Genomic DNA, 20,577 nt, shown 5'->3' on the forward strand with positions numbered 1-20,577 from the left:
GGCACAGTGGTTGAGAGTCCGCCTGCCGATGCAGGGGACACGGGTTCGTGCCCCGGTCCGGGAGGATCCCACATGCCGCGGAGCAGCTGGGCCCGTGAGCCATGGCCACTGAGCCTGCGTGTCCGAAGCCCGTGCTCCGCAACGGGAGAGGCCACAACAGTGAGAGGCCCGCGTAGCGCGCAAAAAAAAAAAAAAAAAATTATCTAAGTCTAGCATCAAGCTTATTTTTAGGTAGGATTGTGGGGTTGACTTTCTTGTATAACAGTAAAGTTGGAGATGTTTCAGAGAATAACTGTATCCTGTATGCCTGTGGCCAACGTTTTACCTCTGGTTTTCAGATTAGAAAACCAGTCAAGGCATTTCTTTTCTACTGGTCCTTCAAGCTGGTCCCTCAAACCTTCAAAATCTTTTTTGTCATGCATGTGGCTCACTTAGGAAGACAGTATTAGAATCAGAAAAAGATCGATCAGACCTATAACCCAGACCTCCAAACTCTAGACCACAAGCAAAAATATGTTGACATTTCTTCTTCATAAACAAACTTACTAAACCCAGAGACAAAATGTTCAGGAGCAAAGTTCAGCTACTACTTTAAAAATATGAACTATTCTAATTATACAGGTTAAGTTTTTTAAAGGATTGTATAAAGATAAAAGATTATTACAAATCAGTAACTGAGCTAAAGTCCCAATATTAGAGACATTATCACAAACTAAACAAGGTAATTTCTGACCATTTATAAAACTTTTTCTAGTTGGTATTGTTTTAATTACATAAGGGTACTTAGTGGAAGGCTGATGTTCCAAGTAAAACAATACTTTAAAGATATGAAAAGGTGTGTAAATTCAGTTTCCTTAATAGCATGTACTTTGTAAGCTATAGGTTTCAGAATGTGTAACTGGGAAAGTGCTACGGGAATCTTTCAAAGGCTATGTGTATAACCCAAGCTCTGCCAATAAGCTCTGCAACTCAGGGCAAATATCTAACATTTGATTCACCTCTGAAATAAATCATATAATCTGTAAGGTTACTTCCAACTCTAAAATTCTATGACAATTTGTGTTTCAGTAGGTACAAGCTACTTGATTTCTCTACAGTTTAGCTATCTAAATGAATCAGGAAACACACAGAGTAAATGAAAAATGCCTTAGTCCCTCCGACAAGCAGAAAAGGAATACATATACACACACATATATTTTAGGAATATATACATATGTATATTTAAAGGATTTGATAGTCCTTTGCTAAGCAAAATCAAAGTTTGACTACAGGATGACACGAAATATCTTTTTATATTCAACACAGGTTGCTTACCTAAAGACTTATATTTGTGTTAACATAAATAGCAAATCACAGCCTAAAAGCACACCCCATTTAACTCTCTTAAGGTACAGGTTAAACATATATCCATTGAGTGGTATCGTCTCCAGAAGTCTGTGTACTGGGTGAGTGTGGATTCAAGGTTTCCTTGGGTCTCTCTCAAGGGCTCTCCTTTCTCTTCAGTATTTCTCTCTATTCCCATTTTCCTTCTATTTATACAGAACTGCCATTCTTAAATTTAATACCCAATTTTCACCACTTGTTCATGTCAGTTCCTTGAAATGTAATTGTCCATGAGCCTTGACATGTACTTTTTATAACAGAAGCAGAAGCTAAAAGATGTAGACATCACACAATTTAATCCAGAGGGTATTTAAAAAGTATAAAGAAAGAATTCAGTTGCCAACATAGTGGATTTTATACATTATTAAATGTCTATTTTATTTCCATGGTCTGAAACTTACTTCTCACTCAAGAAAAAAGATTCCTTTCTAAACATTTATTCTATCTTTCTTTGATGGAAACAGCAGAAAAGTTTCTTCTTTGACAAAATTGTCCCAGGGGAACAAAACAAATGCTTTCCAAACTAGAGCACAAGTCTTCCTTAAATGTCAGTGTGTGATAAATAAGATATCATAGCAGTCTTTTAAATTTCATAAAAACTAGTTAAGTTGGTGTTTTTGGCCGTTTTGCAGATGGTCCATCTGAGTTAGTTCTGTTATCAATGTTATTTTCATCTTCTGCATCATCTTCATCATCACCTTTTAAAATAAATATTTGTTGTATGACAATATGTTCGTTGGTTGAAAGAAATATACATAGCTAAAGCAGTTGATAATGAGACCATTTCACTTTAGGGATTAATAGAACAATGGATATATCAAATTAGACATATGTACAGTTAAAAAGACTTTGGGAATTTTGGTGTTTAAAACCTTTCTTTTCTATCAGTTTTTTTGGAGATATGATTCATTTACCATAAAATTCACTTTCAAAGTGTATTGATTTCGATATTCACTAGGTTGTGCAACCATCATCACTAATTCCAGAACACTTTTCATCTTCCCAGAAAGAAATCTCGTACAAATTAGCAGTCACTCCCCATTCCCCTCAGCCCTTGGCAGCCACTAATCTACTTTCCTATCTTAGATTTGTCTATTCTGGACACTTCATATAAATGAATAGTAAAACATGTGGCCTTTTGTGTCTGCCTTCTTTCACTTATCATGTTTTCAGAGTTCATTCATGTTGTATAGCATTTATCAGTACTTCATTCCTTTTGGTGGCTGAATAATATTCCATTGTATGGATATATATTTTGTTTATCTACTCATGAGCTGATGGACATCTGTGTTGTTTCCACTTTTTAGCTATTATGAATAATGCAGCTATGAACATCTGTGCGTTTGTTTTTAATGGGAACATGTTTCCAGTTCTCTCGGGAGAACGAGGAGTGGAACTAGGAATCCCTAGGAGTAGAATTGCTGGGTTGTACGACAAATTTATGTTTAACTTTTTGAGGAACTGACAAAGTGTTTTCCAAAGAAGGTACACCATTTTGCATTTCCACCAGCAATGTATGAGGGCTCCAATTTCTTCACATCCTAGCCAAGACTTGTTATTGTTCTTTCTGATTACAGCCTTCCTAGTGGGCATGACATGGTATGTCACTGTGGCTTTGATGTGCCTTTCCCTGAAAGTCAATGACGTTGAGCATCTTTTCATGTGCTTTCTGGCCATTTGTATATCTTATCTGGAGCACTGTCTATTCAAGTCTTCTGCACATTTGGTAACTGGATTCTTTTTTTTTTTTTGTCATTATGATGATTTTTTTCAATTGAAGTATAATTGACCCACAACACTGTTAGCTCCAGGTGCACAACACAGTGACTCAATATTTCTGTACATTACAAAATGATCACCACTATTTGTCTTTCTAGTGTTGTGTTCTATCACTTTTCTTTCATAATTGTTACATTTAAAAATTTTGTATTTGTTAAGATATGATTCATATAAGATAAAATTTGTCATTTTAATCTCTACAGCTTTTAACAAAGGAAATTCAAACCGAAGCTTTATGGGGACCTCATTAAATATACAAAAGCATGTCTTCCTGTATGAAGATATTACAGACCCACTATTAGTAGAACAGACGGCAGTTACTTTTCCAGTAATCTACCTATACCTGTCCTTATTCCAATGATAATATGTTCAACGGATTAGAGAGGAACTTTTGGAGCCAAGAACCAGGACTTCTCTCTCATGGAAACAATCTATTATCTGAAGTTCGTGTAATATTCTGAATTGGTTCCTTCACATTATCTAGCAATCAAGATGTAAACAAGATGGAAAGGAAAGGAAAGGAAAGTACAGTTTAAGCTCCTCTTCAGAGGAATTAAGTCCTGATTCTAATATTTAGTTCTTAGGTTCTTCAGCTCAGGGTAGTCAAGACAAGTCTTAAAAAAAAAACGAATACACTTAAATTTCCCGTTTCTACTTTCAAACTGCACCTACAAAACTGGGAAAGGAAAGGAGTCCCTGAGAGTTACGACTTGTTCATCTGAAATCTGCTGCAATCTTCGGAACCTGCTCCTATTCTGTGACAGATGGCAGTCTTCCAAACTTGTCTGTAATTTTACACCAGGGAAAATTCCTTTCCATCCAACACCCAGCTTAGAATTCACGCCCTCTCTGAAGTCTTCTTGGGTTCTCTAGGTTTGCAATAGCTACAGAGGAGCCTAGGGTCATCCTTCTACTCTTTAATAAGAGTGTTTGTCTAACCCCTCAGCGGTCAGAGTCCCACAAGGACAGGAACTGAGTTTCATTCTTTCTCCAGAGCTCAGCCCAATGACTGGCATAGAGCAGTAGCCGTTCAGCACGTTTTTTTGTGTGTGTATGATATAAATGCAAAGACAGTCGTGAAAAGCAGCCCTGGTAAATGAGCCCAGGTACAGCCCAGATCTGGCGGAAGGTGCTAACAAGTTTTAGTTGGAGTTCTTCCCCCCAGGCTCACTTTCTCCAAGTTTGCCACTCCACGCGGGCTCCCTGAGCAGACTTTCCCCGGGCGCTCCTGCCCACCCATCTGTCGCTCCAGCACCGTCTCAGAACTTACCGTCCAACGCATCGTCTGGAGCCGCCGCCACCTGGTCCTGTGCTTCCCGCTGTACCGGGGAGCCGAGGAGGTTGGTCACCAGCTCCCTCATCTTAGCCACGCCCGACAACAAGCCCTGGAAAGGGTCGGCGACGCCCGGCGCCTCACAGGGCACCCGTAGCTGCTGTCGCTGCCCTTCCTGCCCGACGTACTCAGCCAGCAACTCCATGGACACCGCGGAACTTCCAGAGCGCGCCGCGGTGACGCGCCACCCGGAAGCGGAAGTCAACTAGCCGCCGGCGCAGGCGGGAGAAGGGAGAGGAGTAACTTCCGTTTGTCGGAAGTCGCTCCTCCCCCTTCCTTCGCTCCCCTTCTCTGGGATTGGTGCCTGGCACTGAGGCCCCGCCTCCTCCGGCCCCGCCCCTCGCGGCCGCTTTTCCCGCCTCCGCCGGGGCCGAGAGTCGGTCTGGGTGACAGTTGAGAATGGCCGGAGCCGAGGAGCCCGCTGGGCGGCATTTGGAGCTGGAGCCCGTGGTATCGTTGGTCGACGTACTTGAGGAGGACGAGGAGCTGGAGAATGAGGCGTGCGCCGTCCTGGGCGGCAGCGACTCGGAGAAGTGCTCCTACTCGCAGGTGGGCGCGCGGCCCGGGCCTCGCCTCCCCCGGGCTCCCCTGAACCTTCTCTTCCCCGCTGGACTTACCCTCTTCCCGCCTGCCGCGGCCGGCACCCCCGTGGTGGTCCGGCGCCGCTGTTCATAGTACGTTTCCCCATCGCAGGCCCAGTTGTCCTATTACCCTTAGTCTCCTGAGCCCCCTTCCTCAGCCTGTGTCCAGCAGGGCTCCCCTCCTTTCTCGGTCTTCCTCCGTCCGGCCCCCCACGATTCTCCAGGCTTTGGCCCTGGAGCGGCTGCTCTTTCCTTCCTTTCCCGTCTCTTCTCGGTGCCTCAGCTGCTTTTCACGAAACCGTCCCCGTGACCTCTCACATCCAGACATCTTTGTCTCTACTTTTCGCATCCTCAGAGCATTTATTAGGAATCGAATGGGAGAGTCAAAACAGAGTGAAAGGAGAGCGTTCTGGATTTGAAAATCTCCCCGTGTGGGCTGGGCTCCTGGACAGCTGGTTCCTCTGCGATTTAGGTTGACAAGTGCTAGCTGGTTTCTTGGAGAGAAGAAGCAAATACCGCATCTGTCTGCAGTCTGCCCCCCAGGGGGATAGACCGGGACCCGAACAGCTGCTGGCACTGGCAGAGGAGGGGAGGGGAGGAGAGAAAGCATTTGGAAGATGTGAACAAGGATTTGAGGGGGTGTGATGTCGTGTTTGGTGACTCATCCTATATTTCTAGGTACAAAAATGGAGAAAGGTGGGTAGAAGAAAACTAATAAGAGGTGAGAATTGGTAGGAGGAAGGTTACCTTCCAAGGGGGTGGAGTGGAACACTGAAGGATGGGGAGAGAGATTTGGGGTCATTATGTGGTGTGGACTGAGATCATAATACCAGTTGTCATCGCTGTCCAGTTGAGTTTACACTGCAAAGTGGTTACATTTTTGTAATACACCTTGTGTCAGATGTACTTAATGTTGTCTGGTATTTAAAAACCTTTGGTCACCACTGAAACAACTTTTTCTCTGCTTTCCTTTTTTTAAAAAGTCTGTATGTAAGTTACCTTTGAAATGTAGTTACCAGCACTTTCCACCATCCACCATTACTTCCAGATTTAAAGCTCATCTTTTTTTTTTTTTTTTTTTTTTTTGCGGTACGCGGGCCTCTCACTGTTGTGGCCTCTCCCGTTGCCAAGCACAGGCTCCGGACGCGCAGGCTCAGCGGCCATGGCTCACGGGCCCAGCCGCTCCGCGGCATGTGGGATCTTCCTGGACCGGGGCACGAACCCGTGTCCCCTGTATCGGCAGGCAGACTCTCAACCACTGCGCCACCAGGGAAGCCCGTAGTTAGGTTTTTGAAACGGACTTCCTTAACATTTTTTTTTTTTTGTAGTGAAATATGTGGAAAAGTGCACAAACCATATATAAGTCTTGGGAAAGCATAAACAAAAACACATGCAGGTACGTACTACCCAGATCAAGAAATAGAGCATTACCGGCATAGCAGAAGCTTCCTTGTATCTTCCTTGTGTCTCCCCACTTCCCAGAAGAGGGTACTATCCATTATCAGGATTTGCTTGTTTTTCTTTCAACTTTTTATTTGGAAACATTTTAAGTCTACAGATAAGTTGAAAGAATAATATTATGAACACCTGTGTACTTTCACATATATTCACTTTTTAACATTTTACATTTGTTTTTTCTTTTACCCCTTCATTGTAATAGACTTTCTTTTTTCTTTTTTCCTCAGCCACTTGAAAATAAGTTGCAGACCATGACACTACACCTCTAAATACTTAAGCATACATCTAAAAATCAAAGGGATTCATTTAATGCATTGGTTTTCTCTTTGGTGGAACCACAAGCATTTTCCAAAATTAAGTATGATTATTATTTACATAAACTTACACGCATTCTCCTACATTTTTATGTGTTGAAATGATTAAGCAGACCAGCTTATTCACAGCTGACTGAAAATATTAAACTTCTTTCTATCACTTTAAGAAAAAATTATATGAAAACAAGCACTAGTGTATGAAACATGCAACAGTGTTTTGGTATTCTGTTGAATAAGCTAATTTATTAGCCTCAGTGTTTTTTACAGGAAAATCTTGACCACAGGTAATCTGATTTCAGTTATTTCTTAGATCATAGTATGGGCATTAGGTGACTCTGCCATGTTTCTTCAATTTTTTCTCTCTCTTTTTCCATTTTGGGGCTGTCTTTTAGGGCTCAGTAAAGAGACAAGCACTATATGCCTGTAGTACCTGCACCCCAGAGGGAGAAGAACCAGCAGGAATTTGCCTAGCTTGCAGTTATGAATGTCATGGAAGTCATAAACTTTTTGAGCTATACACAAAAAGGTAAAACGGTCAGAGACTGATGCTGAATGCTTTTCAAATATTTAGATTCTTTTCCAGCTGCACTTTTTTTCTTAATCTTTTTTTTTTTTGCATTCAAAGTAGTTGTGCACTGGTAAAATGTAATGTGTTTTTATATAATATAATTGGAGAGAGCAGTTTTCCAGAGGGCCTTTTTTTTTAATTAATTAATTTATTTTATTTATTTATTTTTGTCTGTGTTGGGTCTTTGTTGCTGCACGCAGGCTTTCTCTAGTTGTGGAGAGCAGGGGCTACTCTTTGTTGCGGTGCGTGGGCTTCTTATTGCAGTAGCTTTTGCTGCAGAGCACAGGCTCTAGGAGTGTAGGCTTCAGTAGTTGTGGCAAGTAGGCTCAGTAGTTGTGGTGCACGGGCTTAGTTGCTCCACGGCATGTGGGATCTTCCTGGACCAGGGCTCGAACCCGTGTCCCCTGCATGGGCAGGCAGATTCTCAACCACTGTGCCACCTGGGAAGCCCGGCAGGCAGATTCTTAACCACTGCACCACCAGGGAAGTCCCCAGAGGGCCTTTTAAAATAAAATTATGGTGCAAACTCAACTACTCCTGCTGCTCTGCCATTATTTTATTAGTGTTTGTGTAATATAGATATTTGTCTTTATGCATGTTAATCTCTAGAATTATTAAATCTTTTATTGTTATGTGCTTGGAGAGATTCTGGACTGGATACATGAACAACAACCAAGGTCACTTTTTAGATCCTAGAAGCCAGTTGAAAGGGAAGAGGCTATGACATGAATTTATAGAGTAAGTCATTAGATATAAAAGAAAAATTAAAATCGGCTCTTCCTCCTTTGTTTCAGAAATTTTCGTTGTGATTGTGGAAACATCAAGTTTAAAAATTTGGAATGCAAATTATTTCCTGTAAGTAAGCACTGTAACTATAAATGCATGAAAAGTAGCTGAGATTGATATTTGTCCGAGTGGATAAAAACCAAGTATTTTCCAAAAAGGAAGTTCTTATGCTTATTCTTTGTAAATGGACAAATCAATATTAGACTATCCCATTTATTACTTTTTGGAAAACTAAGTAACCTTTTCAGAGCCTACAGTATAGATTGTAATTAATATGAAGGGTTTGTGGGGGAATGTTCTAAAGTGATTCAGGTTTAATTATGTTGATTGTGCCTATGCTTTAAGGTTTTTTTTTTTTTTTTTTTGCGGTACGCGGGCCTCTCACTGTTGTGGCCTCTCCCGTTGCGGAGCACAGGCTCCGGACGCGCAGGCTCAGCAGCCATGGCTCACGGGCCCAGCCGCTCCGCGGCATGTGGGATCTTCCCGGACCGGGGCACGAACCCTTGTCCCCTGCATCGGCAGGCGGACTCTCAACCACTGCACCACCAGGGAAGCCCTACTTTAAGGTTTTTAAAGCAAAAGGGATGACTTTAAAAACTGAATAAATAAAACTTGGTAATAATGAGCGGGTTATGTGCACTCAGAAGTTTTTCAGTGCTTTTTGGATAATAAAAACTATGCTTATACGCCAACTTTCAATGAAATAACAGAAATGAAAGAGAAAATAAGGGACTCTACATTGTTCAATCATATTGCTAAAACTGTCATGCTTTTTCCCTCCTCAAAGATTATTTTTAGACAATTTCCTTGCCTGCTTTTTACCTCCTAGTAACCTGGGGGCCTTGGCTGTCACAGCTGGGCATTAAGAAGTCTTTTGAAATTCTAGGCCAATGTCAGCTTACAGAGGTTGATAATTAATATTTATGATTGATTTTCCCCCAATTGCTACAAAGAAGGCATAGAAAATAAATTTTATTTTTTCCCTGTATCCGGGAAAAAGTATCCCTTTAATAGGAATGAATTTTTTTCCTTTGTACTTTGAAAGTTAAAGACCAGCTTCTGGGGGGGGGGAGATATTGAATGCATACATTTCATGATGCATGAAATTATAGTTAAAGTTAGACCATATTATATATTGAAATTAATATCTTTCAGGACAAAGCAAAGATAAACTGTGGCAATAAGTACAATGACAACTTTTTTGGATTGTACTGCATTTGCAAGAGACCTTATCCTGATCCTGAAGATGAGGTAAGAGATTGAGAGGTTAGCACCGGGACTGTGTCATCTCTAGCCTTCACTCCTCAGCCTTTTGTCATATTTGACCCTTTAGCTGTTCAGCAGGGATTTGGGGATTGTGAAAGGATTCTAGATTTATCCCTTCTTATGAATCTGGGCTGGAGCTACAACCAGAGCAGACCCCAGCTATTCTCATTCTTACATCATGAGAATGAAATATCGGACAGGACTTTCTCAAGGCCAGAACTCTTTTCCTTCCTCCCTGCCTTTGCCTGCCTGTTTGCTCCATTCCCCTGAACACTTGCCAGAAAATGACCTTCAATTTCTTGCATCCCTGCAAGGAAAGAAATAGGGTGTACAAACTGGATCCTCTTAAAAATTTCAATTAGACGTACACACAAAATTTAAAAAGAATTTTTCTTCTTCCTCACTCCTGTACCTTCTTACCTCCCAGAAACAACCACTGTTAACACTTTTTGGTATATGTATTTTTAAACCTTTTTCTGTGCACACATAAGTGGGTGAATGTGAGTTTTAATTTCTAGTTTCCTTTTATTTTCACAAAAGTAAAAATTCTGTGCAGTCACTTCTGCAACTTGCTGCAATTCACATTACCTCCCTGGGCCTGGGTTTATGTCTGAAGTGAGAATACATTACTTATTTATAAAGTTTTATGGGAATCATATTAAGTAACTGATATGAAAGCCTTGATAATTGCTCACAAAGTGCTTATCTTAATGTAATCCTTCTGTAACACCAGTTCATGGAGAATGAACTTCTTTGGCCCCTTGAATTGCCGTTTCTCCCTGTCCCCTTGACTTCTGGCATGTGGATAGCAGTTTTACAGAACTGGTAGAGAATTATTTAATATCTAATTCTAATGTGTGCCAGATTTACTTTGGTATCCCAGAATTCGCTGTAATCATTAACAAACAAATGGCTTTCCCGTGTTAGATTCCAGATGAGATGATCCAGTGTGTAGTCTGTGAAGACTGGTTCCATGGAAGGGTAAGGAGAGCTTTTACCTTTTAAAGACATTGTCTTTACAAAAAGAGAAAAGATCTTGTCTTTTGGAATTTACTATATTTTACGTTATAATTACTCTTCTAAAAATATAGTAAAGATATGATCAGCATCCTAGTGCAATATATTTCTTTCTCCCGGCTGCGTTGGGTCTTCGTTGCTGCGCATGGGCTTTCTCTAGTTGCGGCGAGTGGGGGCTACTCTTTGTTGTGGTGCGCGGGCTTCTCATTGCAGTGGCTTCTCTTGTTGCGGAGCACGGGCTTTAGGCACTTGGGCTTCAGCAGTTGCGACTCTTCAGCAGTTGCGACGTGTGGGCTCAGTAGTTGTGGGGCGTGGGCTCTAGGGTGCGGCTTGGTGGTTATGGCGCACCGGCTTAGTTGCTCCATGGCATGTGGGATCTTCCCGGATCAGGGATCGAACCCGTGTCTCCTGCATTGTCAGGCGGATTCTTAACCACTGCGCCACCAGGGAAGTCCCGCAATATTTTATAAAATAATGGGCTTTTGGGACAACTTGGTGATCACAAGGAAAATGTTCGGTTTTCTGTGTTGGCAGCATCTTGGTGCCGTTCCCCCTGAGAGTGGAGATTTCCAGGAGATGGTGTGCCAGGCTTGCATGAAACGCTGTTCTTTCTTGTGGGCTTATGCTACACATCTGGCAGGTAAATGTCTCTGTGGAGTTGGTATTCCACCAACTTGTGCTGTATGTTCAGAACAATTTGTACGTTCAGTAGATAATTTTTATCAACTAGTTTTAACTGGACTCTGCGGAAAAAAGTATAAGACCTGTTCCTTCTCCACAAGGTGCTTATAGATAGATTGGGAGACTACCAAGAACAAATTTGTACTTAAATGGCGTGATGCAGAGTATGGATGAGACCAGAATTAGAGAAAATGGAGGAAGCAGTTCTGAACGGGGTTTTGAAAGATAAGGAGATAAACATTGTTCTTAAATGTAAGACATGCTATTGGTTGGGGAGGGGGTGGTGGTATAGTTTGTCATATAGTGCTTTTATTATACTCTAAGAAATTGACCCCAAACCACTAATCAGCAATGAATGTTCTTGAGGCATTAAATATTTTATTTTATTTGTAATGCTATACGTGTTAATTTATTTTTAAAGTGGCAGTTATCTGCTGCTCTGGCCTCACAATTTCTTGCCCTTCTCACCTTTAGGGAACACTTCACCATACAAACCACAAGCAGCATCAGACATTTTTGATTTGTCTCCAAGTTCTTAAACTTGGTGTGCTTTCTTTCTGTTCATACCCTTTACAATTAAATCTCGCTTTCTGCTGGACCTGGATTTATTTCGCCTTCATCAGGTTGTCTTAACCGCTCCCCTCTGCCCCTCCTTCATTTCCTTCCCTGTCAGCAGATGGCCTCATTTCCTACTAAACTGAAATGCCATCATGCAAACTGAGTTCCCTTATCATTTCTCTTCTCTCCTTCACGGTATTTCTGTCTCTACACGCGCCCTTTCTGATTTCCTTCTCTCGTAAAGAAAAGCTGTTGTTTCTTCTAAAACTGCCCTTCTACCTGTATTTGCAGTTAAATCTATTCCTGTTGCCTCTTGCTTCTTGAGGTGTCCCTCTGTCTTTAACATCTATAGTATTTTTTTTTCTCTTTTACATAGAAAGTGCTTAAGTAGTGATTGGTTTGTTTTTTTTTTTTTTTTTTTTTTTTTTTGCGGTACGCGGGCCTCTCACTGTTGTGGCCTCTCCCGTTGCGGAGCACAGGCTCCGGACGCGCGGGCTCAGCGGCCATGGCTCACGGGCCCAGCCGCTCTGCGACATGTGAGATCTTCCCGGACCGGGGCACGAACCCGTGTCCCCTGCATTGGCAGGCGGACTCTCAACCACTGCGCCACCAGGGAAGCCCGTGGTTGGTATTTTTAAATGATCTTCTCAGTTAATTTGACTCTTTGGATTAGGCAGACATAACCTAAAAAAGTGTTATTTCCTTTCTTATTATTCCAGAGATTAAGGTTCACTTTCTCCTTTTCTAGATTCTGAAGTATGTTTTAATCAGACTAAGTGATTTCATTGGCTAACTGGTCTGTGGATATGTGTGTGTGTTTTTTCAATGAACCCACAGTAACCAAAGTAACTGCTGAAGATGATGGGTTGGTGCTGAATGTTGATGTGGTCGGTGACCAGGAAGTTATCCAACCTGAAAATGGAGCTCATCATGATGGTGCCCTCAAAAAGGATGTTCCAGAACATGGAAAGGCTGCTGAGAAGGAAGTTAAAGCAGAGCAGATGAACCAACCATGTACCAGCTCTAGTTCTGAGGCTGATCTCCAGGTAACATGAAATCTGAGCTATAAAAGAAATAAAACTTAAGCAAAATTAATTCTGTAATCTATATAGCTTTGGGTTTCAGTTGTACCCTTTGCCTAAAGAAATCCTTTGACAAAATCTAAACTATGAAAACTATGATAGTTTAAAAAACACACTTCAAAACTTAATTTAATTTCAGACAGCATTTAAGAATCAACATCTCAACACAGAATCACAGTCTGGCTGCAAACTTCAGGAGCTTAAAGCTAAGCAGTTTATAAAGAAAGACACCGCCACCTATTGGCCCCTGAACTGGCGTAGCAAGTTATGTACCTGCAAAGACTGTATGGTAAGTACCTGATCAAGTTCAATATTAGTATGTTTTGTGGACTGATGCCTAAAGTAAGAGCACCTGAAAAGTATATTTATGAAACTGATATTAGAGTATAGAGAACTGAAATTTTTTTTATATTAAGCAAATTTATGAAATAGTATTTGCAGTCTGAATGCTTATGGAAGAAATTAAGAATTATGCAATACTTTTTATTTACTTAGCTTCATTTCAGTGGAAAATAGCTTATCTTTTTTATATCATAGAATTTCTTGGAAACACATATTACTTGAAAGTTACAGTAAGTCAGTGGTTTTTAAATAAAGATCTCTTAGATCATATAATATCTACTGGGAAGTTGGGAGGTTTCTGAAAGAGATTTGGGCAAAAAGAATAAAACGTTCAAGCAACTCGCTAAAAGGCTCAGGTTTTTCTGGATATTAATTAAATAAATTTTTAGTGATTCTCATGAGGTTGACTTTCTGAGAATGACATACAGTTCTAATGGGGAAACTGGTTTTATTTTTTAAAGAAAATGTATGGCGATCTAGATGTCCTGTTCCTGACAGATGAATGTGACACAGTTCTGGCTTATGAAAACAAAGGCAAGGTTGACCAGGCAGCTGACAGGAGAGACCCTCTAATGGACACCCTTAACAGCATGAACAGAGTCCAGCAAGTGGAACTTATTTGTGGTAAATATTGTTTGTGAAAGTTTATGAAGTTCATGAAGTTTCCTTCACTATTAAAAAAAATTATGTATAAGGAGGACAACTAATAACCTATTTTAATTTAACACAAAGATGGTTTAAATTTGGAATTGTATAGTAGGCCTCACCTACACTTGCTTGATTGTAATGTTGCTGGGTATTTAGCCACTATTTCCATTGAATTTGGGTTACACGCTAGAATAATTACATGCTTGAGAAATCGTAACATGCTATTTTGATTAAGGGTAGATGTATGAGTAAAGAATAAAAGGAAAGCAATTTCTTTTTCCATTCACTGAAATAATTTTCATTGAACATTACATGTCATCTTTCTGAGCAAAGCATGCCATCTTTTTGACAGTTCTTGAGGATGCTTCAGTGGTTCACAGGAAACCACTAGAGGGGAAACATTCCCAAACCCTTAATTACAGGCTTTTACATTTTTTCCCCCAGTATGCCCAACTATTTTAGTGATTTCCATCCTAGCCATTTCTACTCGGATGCCACCACTTTTGTGCCCCTTTTTTGACATTGATTATTCCTGTCTTGTATTTGTAACTGTTTGATTAATTTCCTTTTGCCTTTATTGGAGTAAAAGCTTTCCAAGGATAGAGGCTGCATCTAAAACATTTTTGTAGCCCTCAAGGTGCCTTGTACATAATATAAATTGTTGAGTGAGTGCACGAGTTTTAAAACTTAATGTTTGACAAGTCCAAGATATTTCAAGCACTAGAATTCCAGAGAGATGGAAAACTTTAAAAAAAAGTTCTTAGCTAATCTTTTTGGGAATGAGGATATCTCTGTTTTTTTGAGGTTTTTTTTTTTTTTTTTTGCGGTACGCGGGCCTCTCACTGTTGTGGCCTCTCCCGTTGCGGAGCACAGGCTCCGGACGCGCAGGCTCAGCAGCCATGGCTCACGGGCCCAGCCGCTCCGCGGCACGTGGGATCTTCCCGGACCGGGGCACGAACCTGTGTCCCCTGCATCGGCAGGCGGACTCTCAACCACTGCGCCACCAGAGAAGCCCCTTTTGAGGGTTTTTGAATGAAAAAGTGTCCCAGATGTCAAAATGGAGGAATTTGAGAGAAATTGAGAACAAGTTTCTATGCAGATTTCACTTAAAGAAAAATGTGGTTTAGACTAACATACTCAAATGTCAATGGTCAAGAAATATTTTGTTTCTAAACACAAATGGCTTATCTAAAGTTTATGTCCTTTTTCTGTTGTTTTGATTTAGAATACAATGACTTGAAGACTGAACTTAAAGACTATCTCAAGAGATTTGCTGATGAAGGCACAGTAAGTTTAGTTAGAGTTTTAATCATAGCCTTGTATGTTTTGAATAAAGTATCTTTTTTTTATTGAAGTATAGTTGATTTACAGTATTATTTTAGTTTCAGGTGTATAACATAGTGATTCAACATGTTTATAGATTATACTCCATTTAAAGTTATTATAAAATATTGGCTACATTCCTTGTGCTGTACAATATATCCCTGTAGCTTATTTATTTTATACATAGTAGTTTATTCCACTTAATCCCCTACCCTTCACTTGCCCCTCCCCCTCCCTCTCTCCACTGGTAACCACTAGTTTGATCTTTATATCTGTGAGTCTGTTTTGTTCATTTGTTTGTTTTATTTTTTAGACTCCACATATAAATGATAACATGTAATATTTGTCTTTCTCTATCTGACTTATTTCCCTAAACATAATAATACCCTCTAGGTCCATCCATGTTGTTGCAAATGGCAGAATTTCATTCTTTTTTATGGCTAATATTCCATTGTGTGTGTGTGTGTGTGTGTGTGCGCACGCCACATCTTCTTTAACCATTCTTTTGTTGTTGGACACTTAGGTTGCTTCCATATCTTGGCTATTGTAAATGATGCTGCTGTGAACATTAGGGTGCACGTATCTTTTCGAATTATTGTTTTCAGTTTCTTGGATACATACCCAGAAGTGGGATTGCTGGATCATATGGTAGTTCTAGTTTTAGGTTTTTGAGGAACCTCCATACTGTTTTCCATAGTTCATTTTCTTTGATGAAAAAGATGACTGAGAGCTTAATGCAGGCAGAGGAAAGGGAGATCAATAGTAGTGAAACACCAGTGGACTAGCCACATCAGGATTCCTTCCCAACCCTCCGGATGAGGGGCGGAGCAGTCTCGCATGATCTGGAGAGAATCGTTGTAGCTTAGGAGAGGGCCATTGGATCAGCCATACTGATTCTCCCAGTCCTGACCTTCAAGCAGGGATTTTTGGAGAAAGAAGGAAAAATGACCAGGCAGGAAAAAATGAAAGCCAGACCGCTTCTCTGTGATTTTTGAGTTCTAGTTTAAAATGAAAGAACTTTATATTGGGGGGCTAAAACATTTCTCTTGCTGGTTAGGACAGTCTACATGCTTTTAAGGGTGACACTAACTCTATAATGTATAATTTTTTTTTTTTTTTGGCCACGTGGCACGTGAGATCTTAGTTCCCCGACCAGGTATGAGCCCATGCCCCCTGCAGTGGAAGCAAGGAGTCCTAACCACTGGACCGCCAGGGAATTCCCATGTAATCTTTTAAAATAGTTTTCCAGGGACATCCCTGCTGGTCCAGTGGTTAAGACAATGCACTTCCGCTGCAGGGGGCGTGGGTTCGATCCCTGGTCAGGGAACTAAGATCCCACATGTCACGGGGTGCAGCCAAAAAATAAATAAATAAATAAATAAATAAATTGATAAAATAGTTTTCCAGATGAATTTACAAATACCTCCTAGCCCTCTACTACTCATACATTTATGATGGACTTTTTTTTTCTAAAATACTTTTCTATCTTCCAGAGGCAGATATAAAGCAAAACTTTTCTTTTCATGGCCTACAGTTGTCCTTCTGGACAGAAAATGTTTTGCTCTGCTATAGCTAGACAGACAACTAAAGTCAGACGTGGGTCTGACAGACACTCGGGACGTGCCCGGAAACTTGTTTTCTTGGAAGAAGTCTCTGCAACCGAGTGCTTTCTCATAAATGTGGGAAGAACTTGTAGCTGCCTGGATATCTGGCAATGCTGCCTTTCTTCAAAATGAATTGTGAGGTCCAAAGTTAAAGAGACTTGCTAAATGGTTTTCTCGTTCTTAGAGAATGTTCCTCAGTGTCACTGGGGACGGACGTCTTCCTGCTTCCCAGCAGCTCTTAACAGACAGTTATTCTCGTTTCTGTTGCAAAGGCTGTCCTCTGCTTAATGCAGCCTCAGGCTTCTCTCTCACTGGAACTAAGAGGGTCCATGGGTGTAACTGTTTTTGGGTTTTGTTGGGGGTTTTTTTGATAAATTTATTTATTTATTTTTGGCTGCATTGGGTCCTCGTTGCTGCATGCGGGCCTCTCATTGTGGTGGCTTCTCCTGGTGCAGAGCATGGGCTCTAGGCACGTGGGCTTCAGTAGCTGTGGCACATGGGCTCAGTAGTTGTGGCTCCTGGGCTCCAGAGTGCAGGCTCAGTAGTTGTGGCGCACGGGCTCAGTTGCTCCACGGCATGTGGGATCCTCCTGGACCAGGGATCGAACCTGTGTCCCCTGCATCGGCAGGCGGACTGTCAACCACTGCGCCACCAGGGAAGCCCCGGGTGTAACTCTTTTAACCTCGGCACTGTTGGTGGATGTTCAGGGTCTTTCCGTTGTGTCAGAGCACATGCTCTTGCCACTGCTTCTGTGTAGTTTGTGGTTGCTGTGCTCTTTTACACACACACTTAAATTCACATAAAAGAAAAAAAGTAGGTATATTGTCTTTTTCCATTCACAATTGGAACAATTTTGTCCAGAGTCTTCACGTGTGTCCTCAGTGTATGGATCTTTGTGAAAGCTAGAGCCATTCTTTATGAGTCTGAGATAATCTGATGTGACAATTTAAAAGGACAGAAAAATATTTTTTATCGTTTGTTTTCGACATTACTAACTAGATCTTTACAAACACCTTAAGTTGTCTTAAAGCTCGTCTGCTTTGGTTGTATTTGGCTATAGAAGAGAATGCTAATAAGGTCTGGGTGTTGTCAAATGATGGACTGCCCTTTAATGTTTGTGTCTGACTAAAAAATAATAATAACACTTAGACACTGCACATTTTCTAGGACAAACCAATAAAATGATTCATTATTGGACCCAGGTATTTATTCTTTAACATTTCTACTCTGCATATTGGCTGTGACCATTTGAGGATGCCTAGAAACTAAAGATTACACACTCTAATTTGTGTAATTTGGGGGCTTTTAGGTCTCCTCCTACTATTTCCTTGCCAGAGAAATGTCCTTGTGTTGCCTTGCAGCGTTTAATGTCTGTGATCCGAGCTGGGGGCAGATCCTTCACATTGGAACTCCCCAGTGTCCTATTTATTAGCATTTATAAGTGTGCATTCCCAAGCCCAGTGCCTTAGAGCTCTGAGCTGTGGTTGCCTCAGAGTGCGTTAGCATCTCGATCTTGAGTCTGTGAGGGGCTCTAATTCCTCGCAGGTTGACCCCCAGCTGACTCTTGGTGCCTGTGAGACTGGTGTGTCAGCTGCCAGTCTGGTGTGGAGTTCTTTCATTTCGAGGAGTTGTCAGATCATGTCTTGCCCCAGTGAGTTATTCAGGTTGCCTGTGCCATTTGGGGATGTCGCGCTCTTACCCCTGGGGAGTGGAGAGGGAGGTTTTCGCTTTACCCACAAGTATTTGTCCTCTTTCTTACTTCTCTCTCTCTCTCTCTCTCCCCGTCTTGCTCACTGTATTCCAGCGCTTTCTTTTTCTTTTTCTCTTTCCCTCCCTCTCCCCGCCCCACCCTTACTCCTTTATAATAATAAGAATGTGTTACCTTTGTAATTAAAAACCATGTTAACAAACCTGTCAATTGCAGCACAGACTCACTCTTGGGGTGAGCAGGGACTCCTTCCGGTTAGGCCTGGTTTACTTTTTTTCTATATTTCCCCTTGTTTTCTTATTTTTGATATTTTATTTTGCTAATAGAAACACTTTTATCTGATGTTCTAGTCCTTTTTCCAATAAAATACAAGATAAATTTCTCATTTTTATTGCATAACATGGATATTCCATTTACTGGGAGTACTGCTTCCATAGTTTTTGCCAATTATTTTTCTATTTATATAGCCAACATCTTTAATTTTGGACTCTTGAAGAGGGAAGAGTTTGGGGGTTCCTTTTTTTTCAGTAAAGGAGAGAGCACAAATCTCAGAAAAGCAGATTTTGTTTGCTGTGGGCGCTTCTGCAGAACTGAAGGACGTTCCCAAGACAGCTGTGTCAGGAGGCAGAGCAGTGGCCTCAGGAGACCGTTAGGCCCCTCAGGTTTCGTCCTGGCTCGGCTACTTTTCTTTTCAGCTGATATTCACTGAGAACTTACTCTGTGCTGGGCAGTGTTTTACAGGCATTACATCTCATCTGCTCTTCAAACGGCCCTGTTAGATGGGGGCTGCTTTCATCTCATTTTAATGAGGAAACCAAGGGCGGTGGTGGAACCCACGCTCCGTACCAGTGTGCTGCCTGCCTACCGCGTGACTCTGACTGGCCAGTCTCTGAGCCAGGATGAGCTTGTCTGTGCAGTGGAGATAGGATAATTAATTACACATTAAAACAATCCTTATCAGCAGTATTGTTGGACTCGATTGTGAATGTTACAACCAGTTAGTGCTGTTCTGTGATGCTCCCTTTCCTAACTTTCCCTCTCCCTCAACAGGTGGTTAAGAGAGAGGACATCCAGCAGTTCTTTGAAGAATTTCAGTCAAAAAAGAGAAGAAGAGTGGATGGGATGCAGTATTACTGCAGCTAGACTGGAACATGGCGCCTTCTCATCCCGCCAGTGAGGACGCCCCTTACTGTTCCAGGAATAAAAGAGGCATAGTTCACGGTTGGTCCTCGTTCTGTGCCCCCTGGAGCGGCCTCCTCCTGCTGATTTCACAACCAGCATTCTTTCTGACTCAGCTAAATGCAGCTCATTCCACAGACTTGAGCCCCACCACGCCAGTCCAGCCAGGGTTATGTGCTCATGAGTTTCAAGACATTTGATTTGGTTTTGAGAAAGTCAACTAGTTTTTTTTCCCCCTTATGATTGGCTCTTTAACTCCCGAGCGTGTCTGCCCTGTCACAGAGCCGCTGTCTCCCAGGACCTGCTCTGTCAAGTTCTCTTCCTGTCAGCTCCACCCTCCGTAGATCCCCCCACCCCTACGGTCATGGTGCCTTGGGCCAAAGCTTCCTCAAGCCTGTTCTGCCCCTTCTCCCACATCGCTGTTTTCTGAGGTTTGGTCACAGCTTAGAAGGGATCTCAGAGCTTGCTTCCTCCAGGCCAAACCTCCGGAGTAGCCAGGACTGACGGTTTTCTGGCCTAGATGTTTATCACAGGCAAGGAGATTGGCTGATGGCAGGACTGAGGAAGCCCACCTTTGTTACAAATTTTACTAATAAATTTAAAGTGAGAATTTCATTCACACGTCTGCTGGCACTAGATGATTAGAATGTCAGTACTGTAGTGCTCACAGGGCTTCCTGGAGAAAATCTGCCATTATACTGGTCCCTCTCTGCTGCCTAGAAAATAGACCGGGTACTACCCTGTGAAATCTTGGTGGTTTACAAAGTCCTCTGGGTTTCTTTATATTATCAGGGATATTCATAAGCCTAGATTATAAACAGACCTATTTTGATGATGTTCTGTTAAGAAAATGGTATTAGAACCCCCAATAAATTATTATTTTTCCCCTTAAATCTGTGCTGAAGAGAAAAGCTACTGGCTTAGCTTACTTGTGGCGAGCAGGGCAGTGAGTGCTCTGGTTTGGGAG

At 41.6% G+C, this 20,577-nt stretch overlaps 2 protein-coding genes across 3 annotated transcripts in view; one reads left to right on the forward strand and one right to left on the reverse strand.

Annotated features, from left to right (window-relative positions):
* GON7 (GON7 subunit of KEOPS complex) overlaps positions 1–4,640 on the reverse strand; it is a gene marked incomplete at its 5' end in the record, with an annotated part of 50,445 nt that extends 45,805 nt beyond the window's left edge. The window contains 2 exons of one of the 2 annotated variants that reach the window (XM_079698978.1): positions 1,572–2,081; positions 4,433–4,640. In XM_079698978.1, coding sequence (XP_079555104.1) covers positions 1,987–2,081; positions 4,433–4,640 — 303 coding nt within the window. In that variant the 3' untranslated portion in view covers positions 1,572–1,986. Of the gene's footprint in view, positions 1–1,571; positions 2,082–4,432 lie in introns of those variants that run through there. The other variant, XM_079698979.1, reaches the window with a different exon arrangement.
* A 254-nt stretch (positions 4,641–4,894) lies between these two features.
* Positions 4,895–20,064, forward strand: UBR7 (ubiquitin protein ligase E3 component n-recognin 7; the record flags this gene model as incomplete). The annotated part of the gene is made up of 11 exons (XM_079699271.1): positions 4,895–5,044; positions 7,241–7,374; positions 8,211–8,271; positions 9,358–9,453; positions 10,396–10,449; positions 11,020–11,125; positions 12,562–12,770; positions 12,946–13,095; positions 13,610–13,772; positions 15,022–15,083; positions 19,482–20,064. 11 exons carry the CDS (start codon positions 4,895–4,897, stop codon positions 19,572–19,574), a joined length of 1,278 nt encoding a protein of 425 aa, XP_079555397.1. The 3' UTR covers positions 19,575–20,064.
* Between the last annotated feature and the right edge of the window lie 513 nt (positions 20,065–20,577).

The sequence above is a fragment of the Hyperoodon ampullatus genome (assembly GCF_949752795.1).
Source record: "Hyperoodon ampullatus genome assembly, chromosome: 3".
Lineage (NCBI taxonomy): Eukaryota > Metazoa > Chordata > Mammalia > Artiodactyla > Ziphiidae > Hyperoodon > Hyperoodon ampullatus.